At 40.4% G+C, this 15,978-nt stretch overlaps 1 protein-coding gene across 5 annotated transcripts in view; it reads right to left on the minus strand.

Moving 5' to 3' along the window:
* Positions 1-15,978, minus strand: part of kcnma1a (potassium large conductance calcium-activated channel, subfamily M, alpha member 1a) — a 461,512-nt gene that overhangs the window by 190,390 nt on the left and 255,144 nt on the right. For all 5 annotated transcript variants that reach the window (XM_034184484.1, XM_034184486.1, XM_034184483.1 and 2 more), the window contains exon 4: positions 1,644-1,737. In XM_034184484.1, coding sequence (XP_034040375.1) covers positions 1,644-1,737 — 94 coding nt within the window. The remainder of the gene's footprint in view (positions 1-1,643; positions 1,738-15,978) is intronic.

Consider the following 15,978-nt stretch of genomic DNA (forward strand, 5'->3'; position numbering starts at 1 on the left):
CAAGAAATGAGGAAATCATTCAAAATAGCATTTGACTTTTCATCTACTTAAATGACCTTTCTCCTTGAGGCCACAACAGTGTGCTGCTCCTTTACTTTACATCTCTGACATACTATTTAGTATATAGAAAACCAAAATGCCAATTGTGTAAGCAGGTTATGATATTATTTATCTGTTCATTCAGGATGTCAGGCATGAATCTGTACCACTGGAATGCTGGGTATTAAAGCCATGGTAGCAACACCATCACATCACAGTCTCAGTCTAAACAATGCTGTGTGGGTATTTGTAAATGACTTATGTGGATGCTGCTTAGAGATGAACTGCAGGTTGCTGTTGTTTTTTTTATTTTTATTATGTATTGTCAGTCAGTGATGCCGGTAATGCGTTACTTAGTAACGCGTTACTCTAATCTGACCACTTTTTTTAGTAACGAGTAATCTAACGCGTTAATCTTTCCAAATCAGTAATCAGATTAAAGTTACTTCTCCATGTCACTGTGCGTTACTATTATTTTTCATTGTGGGTCGATAGCAGCATTAAACTTGGTCTGTGGGCAGGAGGTCGGGGTTCGACTGAACTGCCCACTTTAAGTGAGCTGTGAGCTTTTCATCCGCGGTTTTTTGCAGCTGCTCGACTCGTCCTCACCTCTTAAAGCGTGGTGATCAGCACACCTGCACTGAGCTTTACAAAGACATTTTTATACTTTTTTCCTCCTTTATTTAGAATTCTGAGCTGAGCCACTCTGTATCTGGTCGTTAAAAACAGCTGATCCTCCGCGACGCGTCAACAACTAACACTATTTTCCACTCAAATGCACCTAAACACTCTTTCTGAGGACCACATGATGTGAAAACGCAATAAAACTTTCTTACCTGTAAATCTGGTCATGTTTTCTGCATAAATAAATGTTATCCATTCTTTGTGCTCAAACGCCAAAGCAGGGGCGAATCCAGATGGAATGGGGGCGTGGGGCAAGGATGTGCCCCCCTCCCCCACAACACCCCTAGATTAAAGGTCCAGTTTTGAAGCCGTTTTTTACTACAACTACTAATATTGCTTAAAATAATAATAAATTCGACAAGTAAAATGTTTACAGAGAATTTAAATGTTAGAAAAATGTTAGAATTTAATAGTTACATTTATAAACAATGTAGGTTCAAAATTGCAAGTTTTACTGTTACAGTGCTGTCAACAGTTAAATATGAGGTCAAGAAAGAGGTCTTTATTTTACTTTTTATAAAACAAGTATTTATTTTCATTGAAGTCAAGAAAGGGTGACTATAAAGTGAGTTTTGGCAAAACAGGTATCATTGTCATGTTGAGGTGGCAGAGGGTTGTTGTCGGCAGCTGGGAAAAGTAACTAAAAAGTAACTAGTAATCTAACTTAGTTACTTTTACAATTGAGTAATCAGTAAAGTAACTAAGTTACTTTTTCAAGGAGTAATCAGTAATCAGTAATTGGATTACTTTTTCAAAGTAACTGTGGCAACACTGTTGTCAGTGTATGCAAGACACAGATATCAGAATGAAAAATTGGTCCTAATGTCTGTCTGGATGAATGGGTGCATATTATTTGTTGGCAGCATGGCTTTAAAATATGCAAGGAGTTTGTGTATGTTTGTGTAGACATGTTACCTTACCCGCAGACCAAAGTAAAGAAGGAAGAAGACATTGAAGGCCATGTCGATCTGTAATGTGAAATCTTTGTTGAAGTTCTTGCAGGACTCTATAGGACTATAGAGTGGAGAGAGACATAAAGAAAGAGAGAAAAAAATGAGTCTGTTGTTCATCTCTGATGTATGGCATATTTTCATGGCATGGATGCAATGTCTAAAGTATTATCAGTACTGTGGCAGGAAGATAGTACAATTTTGTAACTGTGTCTGCTGGTGTCATAACTAAGTCCTACTGAAGTGACTTTTTTGTTGTTGCTGTTTTTTAACTTAAGGTCCTGCAAAGTGTGCTGGGGCCAGAATGTCAAAGGTTTGGCAAACTGGAAACTTTATAATTGTCCAAGTCTCCTTTGCAAAAGAAATCTTGATCTCAATGGGACTAACCCAGTTAAATAAAGATTAAATTAAATAAAAAATTTCTACCATGAAAAGATTACACAGTCAGACGGCTGCAGCTAAACTTTTTTAATCCCTTTTTGTCCTTTATTGCCATTGACATGTCTTAATCTTCAAGTTGAGCAAAATAAGCAACATTCTCTTTAATGTCTACTAATCTGGAAGAAATGCCTTTGCAGAAATGATTCAGGCAGTGAATGGAAATCAAATAATCAGTTCAGTGATAGGGTGTGCTTTTTGTGGAGTGCGGGGGGGTCACAAACTCATGTTAAGCCATTGTCACACAGCAAGCCCAGCACGATGCGACAGGTCACATGATGATCTGGGCGAATCAGCTTGTGTTGGGTGTTTTATTTGTGCATGTACACAGTGTTTACAGTAACATGCCACTTATATGAAACAATGATTCAATTCGTTTTTCTTTTTCTAAGTTCAGGAAATAGCAGACAAAACTAGAGCACCGTGCTCGTAAAGCGCAAATCTTCACTAACACTAGCTTCCAATTCCATAAATTTTTACCTTGGAAAAAATTTTCAAGGTCAGAGTCCTGTTAGAACTGGGTTTTCATAAGCTAAATACAAAATACAGATCAAAAGAGCTTTTCAATGTTAAAAAGAATCAAATATCCGCTAAATCCACAATACGGATCAGATGTGGATCAAACTTAGTCGATTCATTGAGAGTGCCAATTTGCACCTCATAGTCACAAATTAGAGGGGTTGAGGTACTTTTGATTGAGTTATAATGCAAAATGTACATCAAATGGCCTTTTCAATATTAAATTCAAATGTTCACAAAATCCACAATCCGGATCAGATCCAGATCACACTTTGTCAGGTGATAGTGAGCGCCAGTCTGCACCTCACTTTGAAATATGACAGTGATTAGGGCATGTTTGATTAAGATATAATGTAAAATATACATTAAATGGGGTTTTCAAAGTTAAATTTGAATGGCCACAAAATCTGTAATCTGGTTCAGATCGGGATCAAACTTTGTCAGTCAATAAAGGATACCACCCTACATATCGCACTCAAAGATGAAAGAGATTTGATCTTTTTTGACAGAGTTATTAATTTGTGAAAATTCATTTAATGTTAAAGATAGAGATTTTTATGAGATTTTTCCTAACTTTGCCCTTTGACCTATGACCTTGAAAATTAAACCAAGGTTTCACTGGTCACTCATTTCTAGCCTTTCCCTATCAATTTGGTTTAATTTCATGAGGGGTCATTCCATGTCACACTGGCTTTAAAGGCTCTGAAGTCAAAAACTCAAAGTGGCAAAGCAGATTTTTTTTTTTTTTAAACAAAAAGTGGTTGGAAGAGCAAAAGCTTTGATGTAGCAGTGCATCCAGTATTCATAAATTTTTCATCAACTGAGTACAAATATTCCCACAGATATTCCTTCATATGACAGGCAGTCGGCAGAGAGCCTGTATAGCTCTTTCCATTTGGTTAGCTTATTGTTCCCTTAAAAAAAAACAAAAAAACAACTGATGATGACAAATGAGGTGTGAGCCATTCAGTCTGTCATATCATCCATCACTATGTGTATCTTGTGATCAGTAGCCATCACCAAGTGTGTGCTTCCATCAAAGCAATAATAGGTCAAATGGCCAGCCCATTATTCACTTGGTTACAAGTTTATTGCCCCCCCACCGCCTTAGGTTTTATGACCTAGAGACATGAATGTCTCTGCTGAGGTAAGTGAATGTCTCTAAAATTCAACACTTTCAAGGCATGGTCAGATCCAGGAAGTCATTGAAAGCCTGGATCTGGATCTTACTCCAATTAATGGTCACGGGGGCTGCAGCCTATCCTAGCAATCATAGGGCGTGAGCTGGGGTACACCCTGGATGACACCAGCCTGTCGCAGGGCCACTATCACACGTGCATGCACACCTACGGACAATTTAAAGATTCCAATTCACCTAACCTGCATGTCTTTGGATGTGGGAGGAAGCCGGAGCACCTGGAGAAAACCCATGCAAACACAGGGAGAACAGACAAACTCCACACAGAAAGCCCACAGGTGGGAACTGAATCCATAACCTTCTTGCTGTGAGGCAACAGTGCTAACCACTAAGCCGCCGTGCTGCCCAATAAATGTCTGATTTAAAATTTTATAATAAATTTCAAACTCACGTAGAATGTAATTATTTAAAAAATGCAATTAGAAGTAATAAAACAAAGCGATGGTATTTTAAATTATGTACTGTTCTTCATTTATCTAACATAGTTTACCATGATCATAGGTGAAGACAGGAGCGTAATCTACTGGTAAATAGAGAGCTTCGTCTTCTGGGTCAGCTCTTTTTACACCACGATTATCCAGTACAGCATCCACAGGATCTCAGATGGAGAAGTGATCCATATACCAATTCCACAACCTGTCTTCACCCATTTGTGATCAAGATGAGAAACATAAACTCCTCCACTTGGGAGACAAATTCTTCCCTGACCCAGAGGGAACAATAAACCCTTTTCCAACAGAGGACCGTGGTCTCAGATATGGAGGTGCTGATCCTTGCTGATCCTCATCCCAGTTGCTTCACACGCTGCTACAAACCTGCCCAGTCTCATGTGTCAATCAAAACTGTGATAAAAGATTTGGATGGGCCTAAGAACATTTTCAGATTTCACAGTGGGCCCAGTGTTATTACGAGGTCTGTTAGAAAAGTATCCAACCTTTTTATTTTATTTAAAACCTGATGGATTTGAATCACGTGTGCTTGCATAAGCAAACCTTGAACCTTCGTGCGTATGCGTGAATTTTTTTCACGCCTGTCAATTGCGTAATTTGCTTGTGAGCAGCCTTTGTGTGAGGATGGGTGTAGTCTCTCATCGTTTTTTCTTTGCAAGGAAATGGCGGAACGACTGGAGCAGTGCGACTGCATCAAATTTTGCCAGAAACTGGGCGACAGCCAGGTGGAAACCATCTGAAAGATTCAGACAGCTTTCGGTGGCTTTTCAGTCGTGTGACTATCCGAGAAATTGTGGAAGAGGTGGGAATGTCACAACATGTCCTGTGAGACTTCAACACAGAGGCGCTTTTGCTCCGCCATCAGCTTCGTGCCCAAGCCATCGACATGAATTTCGCTGCAACTCTTAACATGGCAAAATCTTCTGTCACAGTGGAATGTGCTGAAAAGTGCTGATGTCCACCTCTTCCGCATTTTCTTGGATAGTCACACGACGGTCCCGCATCACCACAGCGTTCACTTTGAAAATGATTTGGTCATTTCAGCATGCTGATGGCCGACCGGAGCGTGGCTCACTCTCCACCGTTGTGCGGCCATCTTTAAACCGGTTGTACCGCCCCTTAATCTGTGTGATGCCCATAACATCATCACCGAAAGCCGTCTGAATAATCCGAATGGTTTCCACCTGACTGTCGCCCAGTTTCTGGCAAAATTTGATGCAGTCGCGCTGCTCCAGTCGTTCTGCCATTTCCTTGCAAAGAAAAAACGACGAGAGACTACACCCATCCTCACACAAAGGCTGCTCACAAGCAAATGACGCAATCGACAGGCGTGAAAAAATTCATGCATGCACATGAAGGTTCAAGGCTGGCTCATGCAAGCACACGTGATTCAAATCCATCAGGTTTTTGAAAAAAATAAAAAGGTCGGATACTTTTCAAACAGAACTCGTAAGATCAGTAACACAAAGTATCACAAAGAGGCTATGTTTACACAAAAATGAAACTGAGTTTGCAGCTAGCTAGACCAGCCTGTGACATCATGGTTGCCACTCTACTCTGACTGGCTGTCACCCCCTCCCCTCAAAAATAAATAAATATAAATACATAAAAATAAAAACTGTAGCTTTAAGAGCACATACTATCACCATGACCTGAAAGTCTATTGGTCAAGGAGGAAGCCATAACTCTAGAATTGACTTGAAAAGGCATTCATCCTCATGATCAACTTTAATCATGAAGATAAAGACCAAGCCTTTTTTAAACATCAATTCTGGATTAATGGCTTCCTGCTTGGTCTGCATGCTGCATAATAACAATTGCCAGAGAACACAAAACATTTTGTCCAATGATGGACCATTAATAATAATGACTGAGGACAGACACACCAGAGAAAATGTATTACAGCAGGGTATTCTATTGTCTGCTTCAATAATATCCCAAGGACCGATATGATCTTCAAGATGTCAAAAAACACTGGCACATGTCCAGAAAGATTAGAACAAACTGAATTTATGTCACAAATATCAAAAGACAAAAAACTTTGTTTCCTGTGGTTAAGCTTTTTCTCATAACGTGCAATCACATTTCAAAGAGAGGTTAATTTGCTTCTGAGGAGTTAACTGATGTAGCCCAAATACTCAAATTTTACCAACCAGCAATATTTCCAAGCTCTATCAGCATCAAAGTAAACAACTAAATAAAAAAGTGCAAGCAACATGCTTAAATGATGTTTATTTATGTCATTTTCTCTACACACACTCAAGGCTGAAGTGTTCGCATTCGTGACTTCCCAAAACCTGAAACTATACATCCTTAGTTAAGATCCACAGACCGCTGTGCAAATAAAGAACACGCACACAGTACAATTAATATACAATACAGTTGTGTGCAAAGGTTTGGGGACCCCTGATAATTTTCATGATTTTCCTTTATAAATCATTGGTTGTCTGGATCAGAAATGTCAGTTAAATATATCATATAGCAGACGAACACACTGATATTTGAGAAGTGAAATGAAGTTTCTACTCTTTAGAGAAAGTGTGCAATAATTATTTAAACAAAATTTGGCAGGTGCATAAATTTGGGCACCCTTGTCATTTTAATGATTTGAATACATTTCGCACTAATTATTGGAACATAAAACTGGTTTGGTAAGCTCACTGAATCTTGACTTCCTTACACAGGTGAATTCAATCATGAGAAAGGGTATTTAAGGTGGCCATTTGCAAATGTTTCCCCTCTTTGCATCTCTTCTAATGAGTGGCAACATGGGAGCCTCTAAACAACTCTCAAATGACCTGAAAACAAAGATTGTTCAACATCATGGTTTAAGAGAAGGATACAAAAGCTATCTCAGAGATTTCAGCTGTCACTTTCCACTATGAGGAACATAGCAAGGAAATGGAAGACTGCAAGCACAGATAAGGCTCGAAATGGCAGGCCAAGAAAAATTTCAGATAAGCTGAAGCGAAGGATGGTGAGAACAGTCATAGTCAACCCACAGACCTGCACCAAAGACCTACAACATGATCTTGCTGCAGATAGTGTCTCTGTGGATCGTTCAACTATACAGCACACTTTGCACAAGGAGATACTGTAATGCAGAGGAAGCCTTTTCTGTGTACACACCACAAGTGGAGTCACTTGAGGCATGCTAAAGCACATTTGGACAAGCCAGCTTCATTTTGGAATAAGGTGCTGTGGACTGATGAAACTAAAATTGAGTTATTTGTACATAACAAGGGGCGGTATGCATGGCTGAAAAAGAACACAGCATTCTAAGAAAAACACTTATTACCTATTACCTATCCCCTCATTACCCCATCCCCGTAGAGACGGTGCCTGCTCCCAGACTACCAATAACCAGCAAAAATCTATTTAAGCATAAAAATTCAAAAAGAAAAAATAATATAGCACCTTCAACTGCACCACAGACTAAAACAGTTAAATGTGGTCTATTAAACATTAGGTCTCTCTCTTCTAAGTCCCTGTTGGTAAATGATATAATAATTGATCAACATATTGATTTATTCTGCCTAACAGAAACCTGGTTACAGCAGGATGAATATGTTAGTTTAAATGAGTCAACACCCCCGAGTCACACTAACTGTCAGAATGCTCGTAGCACGGGCCGGGGCGGAGGATTAGCAGCAATCTTCCATTCCAGCTTATTAATTAATCAAAAACCCGACAGAGCTTTAATTCATTTGAAAGCTTGTCTCTTAGTCTTGTCCATACAAATTGGAAGTCCCAAAAACCAGTTTATTTGTTATTATCTATCGTCCACCTGGTCGTTACTGTGAGTTTCTCTGTGAATTTTCAGACCTTTTGTCTGACTTAGTGCTTAGCTCAGATAAGATAATTATAGTGGGCGATTTTAACATCCACACAGATGCTGAGAATGACAGCCTCAACACTGCATTTAATCTATTATTAGACTCTATTGGCTTTGCTCAAAAAGTAAATGAGTCCACCCACCACTTTAATCATATCTTAGATCTTGTTCTGACTTATGGTATGGAAATAGAAGACTTAACAGTATTCCCTGAAAACTCCCTTCTGTCTGATCATTTCTTAATAACATTTACATTTACTCTGATGGACTACCCAGCAGTAGGGAATAAGTTTCATTACACTAGAAGTCTTTCAGAAAGCGCTGTAACTAGGTTTAAGGATATGATTCCTTCTTTATGTTCTCTAATGCCATATAACAACACAGTGCAGAGTAGCTACCTAAACTCTGTAAGGGAGATAGAGTATCTCGTCAATAGTTTTACATCCTCATTGAAGACAACTTTGGATGCTGTAGCTCCTCTGAAAAAGAGAGCTTTAAATCAGAAGTGTCTGACTCCGTGGTATAACTCACAAACTCGTAGCTTAAAGCAGATAACCCGTAAGTTGGAGAGGAAATGGCGTCTCACTAATTTAGAAGATCTTCACTTAGCCTGGAAAAGAGTCTGTTGCTCTATAAAAAAGCCCTCCGTAAAGCTAGGACATCTTTCTACTCATCACTAATTGAAGAAAATAAGAACAACCCCAGGTTTCTTTTCAGCACTGTAGCCAGGCTGACAAAGAGTCAGAGCTCTATTGAGCTGAGTATTCCATTAACTTTAACTAGTAATGACTTCATGACTTTCTTTGCTAACAAAATTTTAACTATTAGAGAAAAATTACTCATAACCATCCCAAAGACGTATCGTTATCTTTGGCTGCTTTCAGTGATGCCGGTATTTGGTTAGACTCTTTCTCTCCGATTGTTCTGTCTGAGTTATTTTCATTAGTTACTTCATCCAAACCATCAACATGTTTATTAGACCCCATTCCTACCAGGCTGCTCAAGGAAGCCCTACCATTATTTAATGCTTCGATCTTAAATATGATCAATCTATCTTTGTTAGTTGGCTATGTACCACAGGCTTTTAAGGTGGCAGTAATTAAACCATTACTTAAAAAGCCATCACTTGACCCAGCTATCTTAGCTAATTATAGGCCAATCTCCAACCTTCCTTTTCTCTCAAAAATTCTTGAAAGGGTAGTTGTAAAACAGCTAACTGATCATCTGCAGAGGAATGGTCTATTTGAAGAGTTTCAGTCAGGTTTTAGAATTCATCATAGTACAGAAACAGCATTAGTGAAGGTTACAAATGATCTTCTTATGGCCTCGGACAGTGGACTCATCTCTGTGCTTGTTCTGTTAGACCTCAGTGCTGCTTTTGATACTGTTGACCATAAAATTTTATTACAGAGATTAGAGCATGCCATAGGTATTAAAGGCACTGCGCTGCGGTGGTTTGAATCATATTTGTCTAATAGATTACAATTTGTTCATGTAAATGGGGAATCTTCTTCACAGACTAAAGTTAATTATGGAGTTCCACAAGGTTCTGTGCTAGGACCAATTTTATTCACTTTATATATGCTTCCCTTAGGCAGTATTATTAGACGGTATTGCTTAAATTTTCATTGTTACGCAGATGATACCCAGCTTTATCTATCCATGAAGCCAGAGGACACACACCAATTAGCTAAACTGCAGGATTGTCTTACAGACATAAAGACATGGATGACCTCTAATTTCCTGCTTTTAAACTCAGATAAAACTGAAGTTATTGTACTTGGCCCCACAAATCTTAGAAACATGGTGTCTAACCAGATCCTTACTCTGGATGGCATTACCCTGACCTCTAGTAATACTGTGAGAAATCTTGGAGTCATTTTTGATCAGGATATGTCATTCAAAGCGCATATTAAACAAATATGCTTTTTTGCATTTACGCAATATCTCTAAAATCAGAAAGGTCTTGTCTCAGAGTGATGCTGAAAAACTAATTCATGCATTTATTTCCTCTAGGCTGGACTATTGTAATTCATTATTATCAGGTTGTCCTAAAAGTTCCCTAAAAAGCCTTCAGTTAATTCAAAATGCTGCAGCTAGAGTACTGACGGGGACTAGAAGGAGAGAGCATATCTCACCCATATTGGCCTCTCTTCATTGGCGTCCTGTTAATTCTAGAATAGAATTTAAAATTCTTCGTCTTACTTATAAGGTTTTGAATAATCAGGTCCCATCTTATCTTAGGGACCTCGTAGTACCATAGATCAGGGAGACAGACACCCTCTCTACTTTTAAGATTAGGCTTAAAACTTCCTTTTTGCTAAAGCTTATAGTTAGGGCTGGATCAGGTGACCCTGAACCATCCCTTAGTTATGCTGCTATAGACGTAGACTGCTGGGGGGTTCCCATGATGCACTGTTTCTTTCTCTTTTTGCTCTGTATGCACCACTCTGCATTAATCATTAGTGATCGATCTCTGCTCCCCTCCACAGCATGTCTTTTTCCTGGTTCTCTCCCTCAGCCCCAACCAGTCCCAGCAGAAGACTGCCCCTCCCTGAGCCTGGTTCTGCTGGAGGTTTCTTCCTGTTAAAAGAGAGTTTTTCCTTCCCACTGTAGCCAAGTGCTTGCTCACAGAGGGTCGTTTTGACCGTTGGGGTTTTACATAATTATTGTATGGCCTTGCCTTACAATATAAAGCGCCTTGGGGCAACTGTTTGTTGTGATTTGGCGCTATATAAAAAAAATTGATTGATTGATTGATTGATTGACCTACAGTAAAATTTGGAGGTGGTTCCATCATGCTGTGACATTGTGTAGCCAGTGCAGGTACTGGCAATCTTGTTAAAGTTAAGGGTCACATGGATTCCAGTCAATATTAGCAGATTCTTGAGAACAATGTTCAAGAATCAGTGACAAAGTTGAAGTTTGAAGGGCTGGATCTTTCAACAAGACAGCGACCTTAAACACTCCTCAAAATCTACTAAGGCATTCAGGCAGAGGTACAACATTCTGAATGGCCATCTCAGTCCCCAGACGTGAATATTACTGAAAATCTGTGGTGTGATTTTAAGTGGGCTGTCCATGCTCGGAAACCAACAAACCTGAGATGTTTTGTAAAGAAGAATGGTCCAAAATACCTTCAACCAGAATCCAGACTCTTATTGGAAGCTATAGGAAGCGTTTAGAGGCTGTTATTTCTGCAAAAGAAAGATCTACTAAATATTGATGTATTTTTTCTGTTGGGCTGCCCAAATTTATGCACCTGCCTAATTTTGTTTAAAGAATTATTGCACACTTTCTGTAAATCCTAGAAACTTCATTTCTCTTCTCAACTATCACTGTGTTTGTCTGCTATATGATATATTTAACTGAAATTGTTGAGCCAAACAACCAATGATTTATAAAGGAAAATCATGGAAATCATCAAGGGTGCCAAACTTTTACATACAACTGTAAGTGCATATGCAAATCCATACAAACAAATAATGCACACATCTGGCAGAGTGGCCACTGAAGTTTCCCCCTGGGCTCAGATCTGACCTAATTAAAAAAAAAAAAAACCTTCACATGCAGTCACGTGATTAAAACATTCTTAATAAAAACAGAGCGCATGATGGCAGCCGGCAGGAGTGGAGTGGTATACAGAATCATCAGAGTTTGCACTGGGAGACAGCATATAACCTTGATTGAAAATGGTTCAATGAATATGTGTACAATGCATCCGGAAAGTATTCACAGTGCTTCACTTTTTCCGCATTTTGTTATGTTACAGCCTTATTGCAAAATGGATAAAATTCATTTTTTCCCTCAAAATTCTACACGCAATACCCCATAACGACAATGTGAAAAAAGTTTTTTTTTTTTTTTTTTTTTTTTGCAAATTTATTAAAAATAAAATCTAACAAACAGTACATATATTCACAGCCTTTGTTATGAAGTTCAAAATTAAGCTCAGGTGGATCCTGTTTCCACTGGTCATCCTTGAGATGTTTCTACAGCTTAACTGGAGTCTCCCTGGGGAAAATTCAGTTGATTAGACATTATTTGGAAAGGCACAGCCCTATCGACATATAAGGTCCCACTGTTGACAGTGCATGTCAGAGCACAAACCAAGCATGAAGTCAAAGGAATTGTCTGGAGACCTCCGAGACAGGATTGGCTTGAGGAACACATCTGGGGAAGGGTACAGAACCATTTTTGCTGTTTTGAAGGTCCCAGTGAGCACAGTGGCCTCCATCATCTGTAAATGGTTCAGATCCACCAGAACTCTCCCTAGAGCTGGCCGCCCGTCTAAATTGAGTGATCGGGGAAGAAGGGCCTCAGTCAGGGAGGTGACCAAGATGGTCACTCTGTCAGAGCTCCAGCATTCCTCTGTGGAGAGAGGAGAACCTTCCAGAAGGATGTTCGGATCCACCAGGACTCTTCCTTTAGCTGGCTGCCCATCGAAACTAAAAAAGCAAAACCTGTTAATACTTTCTGGATGCACCATAATATCTAATCAGTCTTTTTATTTAAAGTGAGTAGTGAACAGCAGTAACACATGCTCCCAGACCTGACCTGACCCAAGATTAGCAGAGCCATTCATTCATTAATTTTTTGCCACTTATCTAGGTCAGAGTCATGGTGGAAGAAGACCAAGCAGCTCATCCTACACTTCCCTATCCTCACCCAAGTCTTCTAACTCTTCTTGTAGGATCCGAAGGAGGTCCCAAGCTATCTGGGAAATATAATCCCTCCAGTGTGTCCTGGGTCTTCCCCGTGGCCTCCTTCCATTTTTATGTGCCCGGAAGACATCCCTAGAGAGACGACCAGGAGCCAGTGTAAAATAGCAACGGATCAACTCAGAGTCCCTCCCAGATAATCAAGCTTCACACAGTGTCCCTGAGTGCAAACACAGATACCCAACAGAGGAATCTCATTTCAGTCACTTGCACCTGCGACCTTGTTCTTTTTGGTTATTACCCAAAAGCACAAGACCATAGGCGAGGAGCAGCGTAACCCAACTGGTAAATCGAGAGTCTTGCCTTTTGGCTCAGCTCTTTCTTCACTAATTCAATCCAGTACAGTGTCCTCAGAAACTCAGACTCAGCCCCTGTCTGTCTATTGATCTCATGTTCCATCTTAACCCCACTCGTAGACAAGACCCAAAGATACCTGAACTCCTCCATCTGGAGTAATAATTCTCCTCTGACCCAGAGTTAATAAATGAATACATGAATAAAATGGATTGCAGAAGATACGCTAAAATAGTGTTATTCTGTCTCTTCAAGCAAAATTTTTTAAAGAATCCAAAATTATTTAACAGCTAAATATACACGAGGTAGCTGTGAAGTAGATGACTGTGTGTGATCTAATAATCAGATGTGCCAAGAGGCTGACACAGCTGTAAGTAGTCATTTTTTTGACGAGAAGGTCAGGGAAGTGGACAAGTCTGTCAACCTTCCATCCCAGAGCTTGTGTCCAATTTCACTTTTCTGACCTTCTTTCATGGTTGTATGGCACTGTCATGTAAAGGAGCTGCCATTACTGTCTTTAACATGTTTATTTCCCACAGAAAGATCAAAAAATAAACATGTCACTTCTTATTCACATATCACTGGTGGCCACTGCAGTTCTTATTACTCCAAAGCCAGAGGTAGGCACATGTATAGAAGGAATGACATAAGCTATAAGAAACACAGAATGAAGGGAGACAGTGACAGTAAAACAAAAAGGAGACGAGGATGTGGAGGAGACACTGAAACAGGGAGGTGGTAAAGTTTCCCAGAGTTATCTGAGACAATTAAGTGCTGGTTTTAGGCCAGACAAAAATTGCCTGGAGATTCTTTGATAAACTTTGGCGATCATGTACTTGAGCTGATGAGCGTCTGTATCACGCTAGCCACTGTTGCACAGTGCTCATTAGCGAACCTGGCACTTACAAACACACATTAGCTCGCACACAGGAGAACAGTGATTGCCTGGGGGGAGGCTGCAGAGCATGGAAGTCTATTTCAGGAAACAAAATGGTTCCACACGTTAACCTCCTTTGACCAGACACGGTGCCTCAGGAAAATGCAAGGAAGAGGTAAAATGCATTTGCTAACTAGGCCAAGAGAGCATGTTGACGATGTTCTAAAAATAGTCACAAACACCTTTAGAAAGTCAGTTGGAGTCAGCCTGTTGTTAGCCTGTAAATGACCTTGACTATCTTCAGGCATAATGGCAGTGTTGCATCCAAGAGAACAACAATTCCCTCCTGGTTTGACTAATGGTCACATTCAAAAAGCGACAATTCACACCACAGACACCACTAAAATCCATTCATAACCAAACAAGTGAGCATCTGCACTGGCATCCACAACCCTACCAAACACTCAAACCATGCATTCGTTGAACAGTCTGGGACACATGCCTGAAAAATGCCAGCTTTCTGTGGGAAAAATTCAGAGTTCCTGCTGTTGTGGGCTGGGGTGTTTGGCTGGCTTGGTTTTTGTTTTCTGTTTCTCCCACCAGGTGGTATGCATTCAGGACTGAGTGGCTGAGCATTAGGACCTCACCCTGAACACCTGAGGCTTGTTTTCACGTGCAGGTCATCAGGACTCACAGCTGTGGTGTATTCTGTCTTGATCAGAGATTGCTGCATTTAAACCTTGAATGCACAGTGTGTGATTGCCAGAGACTCGACCTTGTGAGCAGACGTGTGAGATCGACGTCAGGAGAACAATCTCACCATCATGGACGCAGAGACCGCTCCAGGTTTGACGCCACAGTCTGTCAAGGAGGACTGGGTGAGGTCTCACGCTCTTCAGCACACTTCCTGAGGTAATTTGGTTTTGGTGACTTTTATGAAGTAATGACAGTGGATTTGGTGTCCCTCACACCTTGTTGTATCGAGCTGTCATGTTATGCTAATTGTCTAATCAGCTTCTGCTGCAGTCGAGATTTGAACTGAGTTGTTCCGTGCCTGCAGGGTGAGAAGCTGATGTATAGATTTAAGCCAGGAAGTGTTTGCTGATTGCGTGCACCTTTGAGTTGTGTCTCTCTGTGTGGAGTTGGACTCACCTCCATGTTTTCTTTCTTCACAGACTTGGTTTGTCGCGGCCACCTGGGGGGTGTCGGCGGGGACCCTGGGTCCGAACTGCTGTGGCTCCGGACCGTTTGCGCTGTTGAGAGCGCGCCGTGTTTCCACCTCACCAGACCGCGGACTTTTTAGTTGTTTAGCACTTCACTCACCGTTATGTTATTAAATTCTGTTACCTTTTGAACCGTGCTCTGCTTATTTTATGCTGGGTCCTTTCAAACGCTGGGTCGGTGCTCCGACCGCGTCCGAAACATAACATCTGCCTCTGCTCTGTAAAGCAGTAATAGTACCTGTGTCCAGGCTTGCAATGATGTCCAGCAACTTCTTGGTGATCCCACAAATTCTGTGGATGTTTCAGACAGCAGCTCAATCAACTGAATCAAACTTTTTGTGAAACTCAATGCATACTGCAAACAAGCAGCTAATTTGATCGATGGAGTCTTGCTGAGGACGTCCGGTGAGGACTGATATCATTTATTGCTTTTGATTTGTGAATGCGGAAAATCTTAAGGTATAAGCAAAAGTATGTAACAAAGATAGCTGTCTCAGCATTTTCCACAAACCAAAGACCTCATTTGTAAACTATGTGTGTGCACAAAAAAGGTATGTTCATGACCTCTTCAAGTATTTTGACATATCCAAACTGATCCATGATACCTGGTATGCGATATATAGGCCCAACACCATAGTAGGAGAAACATGCCCATATCATGATGCTTGCACCACCATGCTTCACTGTCATCACTCTGAACTATGGCTTGAATTCAGAGTTTGGGGGTCGTCTCACAAACTGTCTGCAGCCC

This window comes from Thalassophryne amazonica, chromosome 13 (genome assembly GCF_902500255.1).
Source record: "Thalassophryne amazonica chromosome 13, fThaAma1.1, whole genome shotgun sequence".
Taxonomy (NCBI): domain Eukaryota; kingdom Metazoa; phylum Chordata; class Actinopteri; order Batrachoidiformes; family Batrachoididae; genus Thalassophryne; species Thalassophryne amazonica.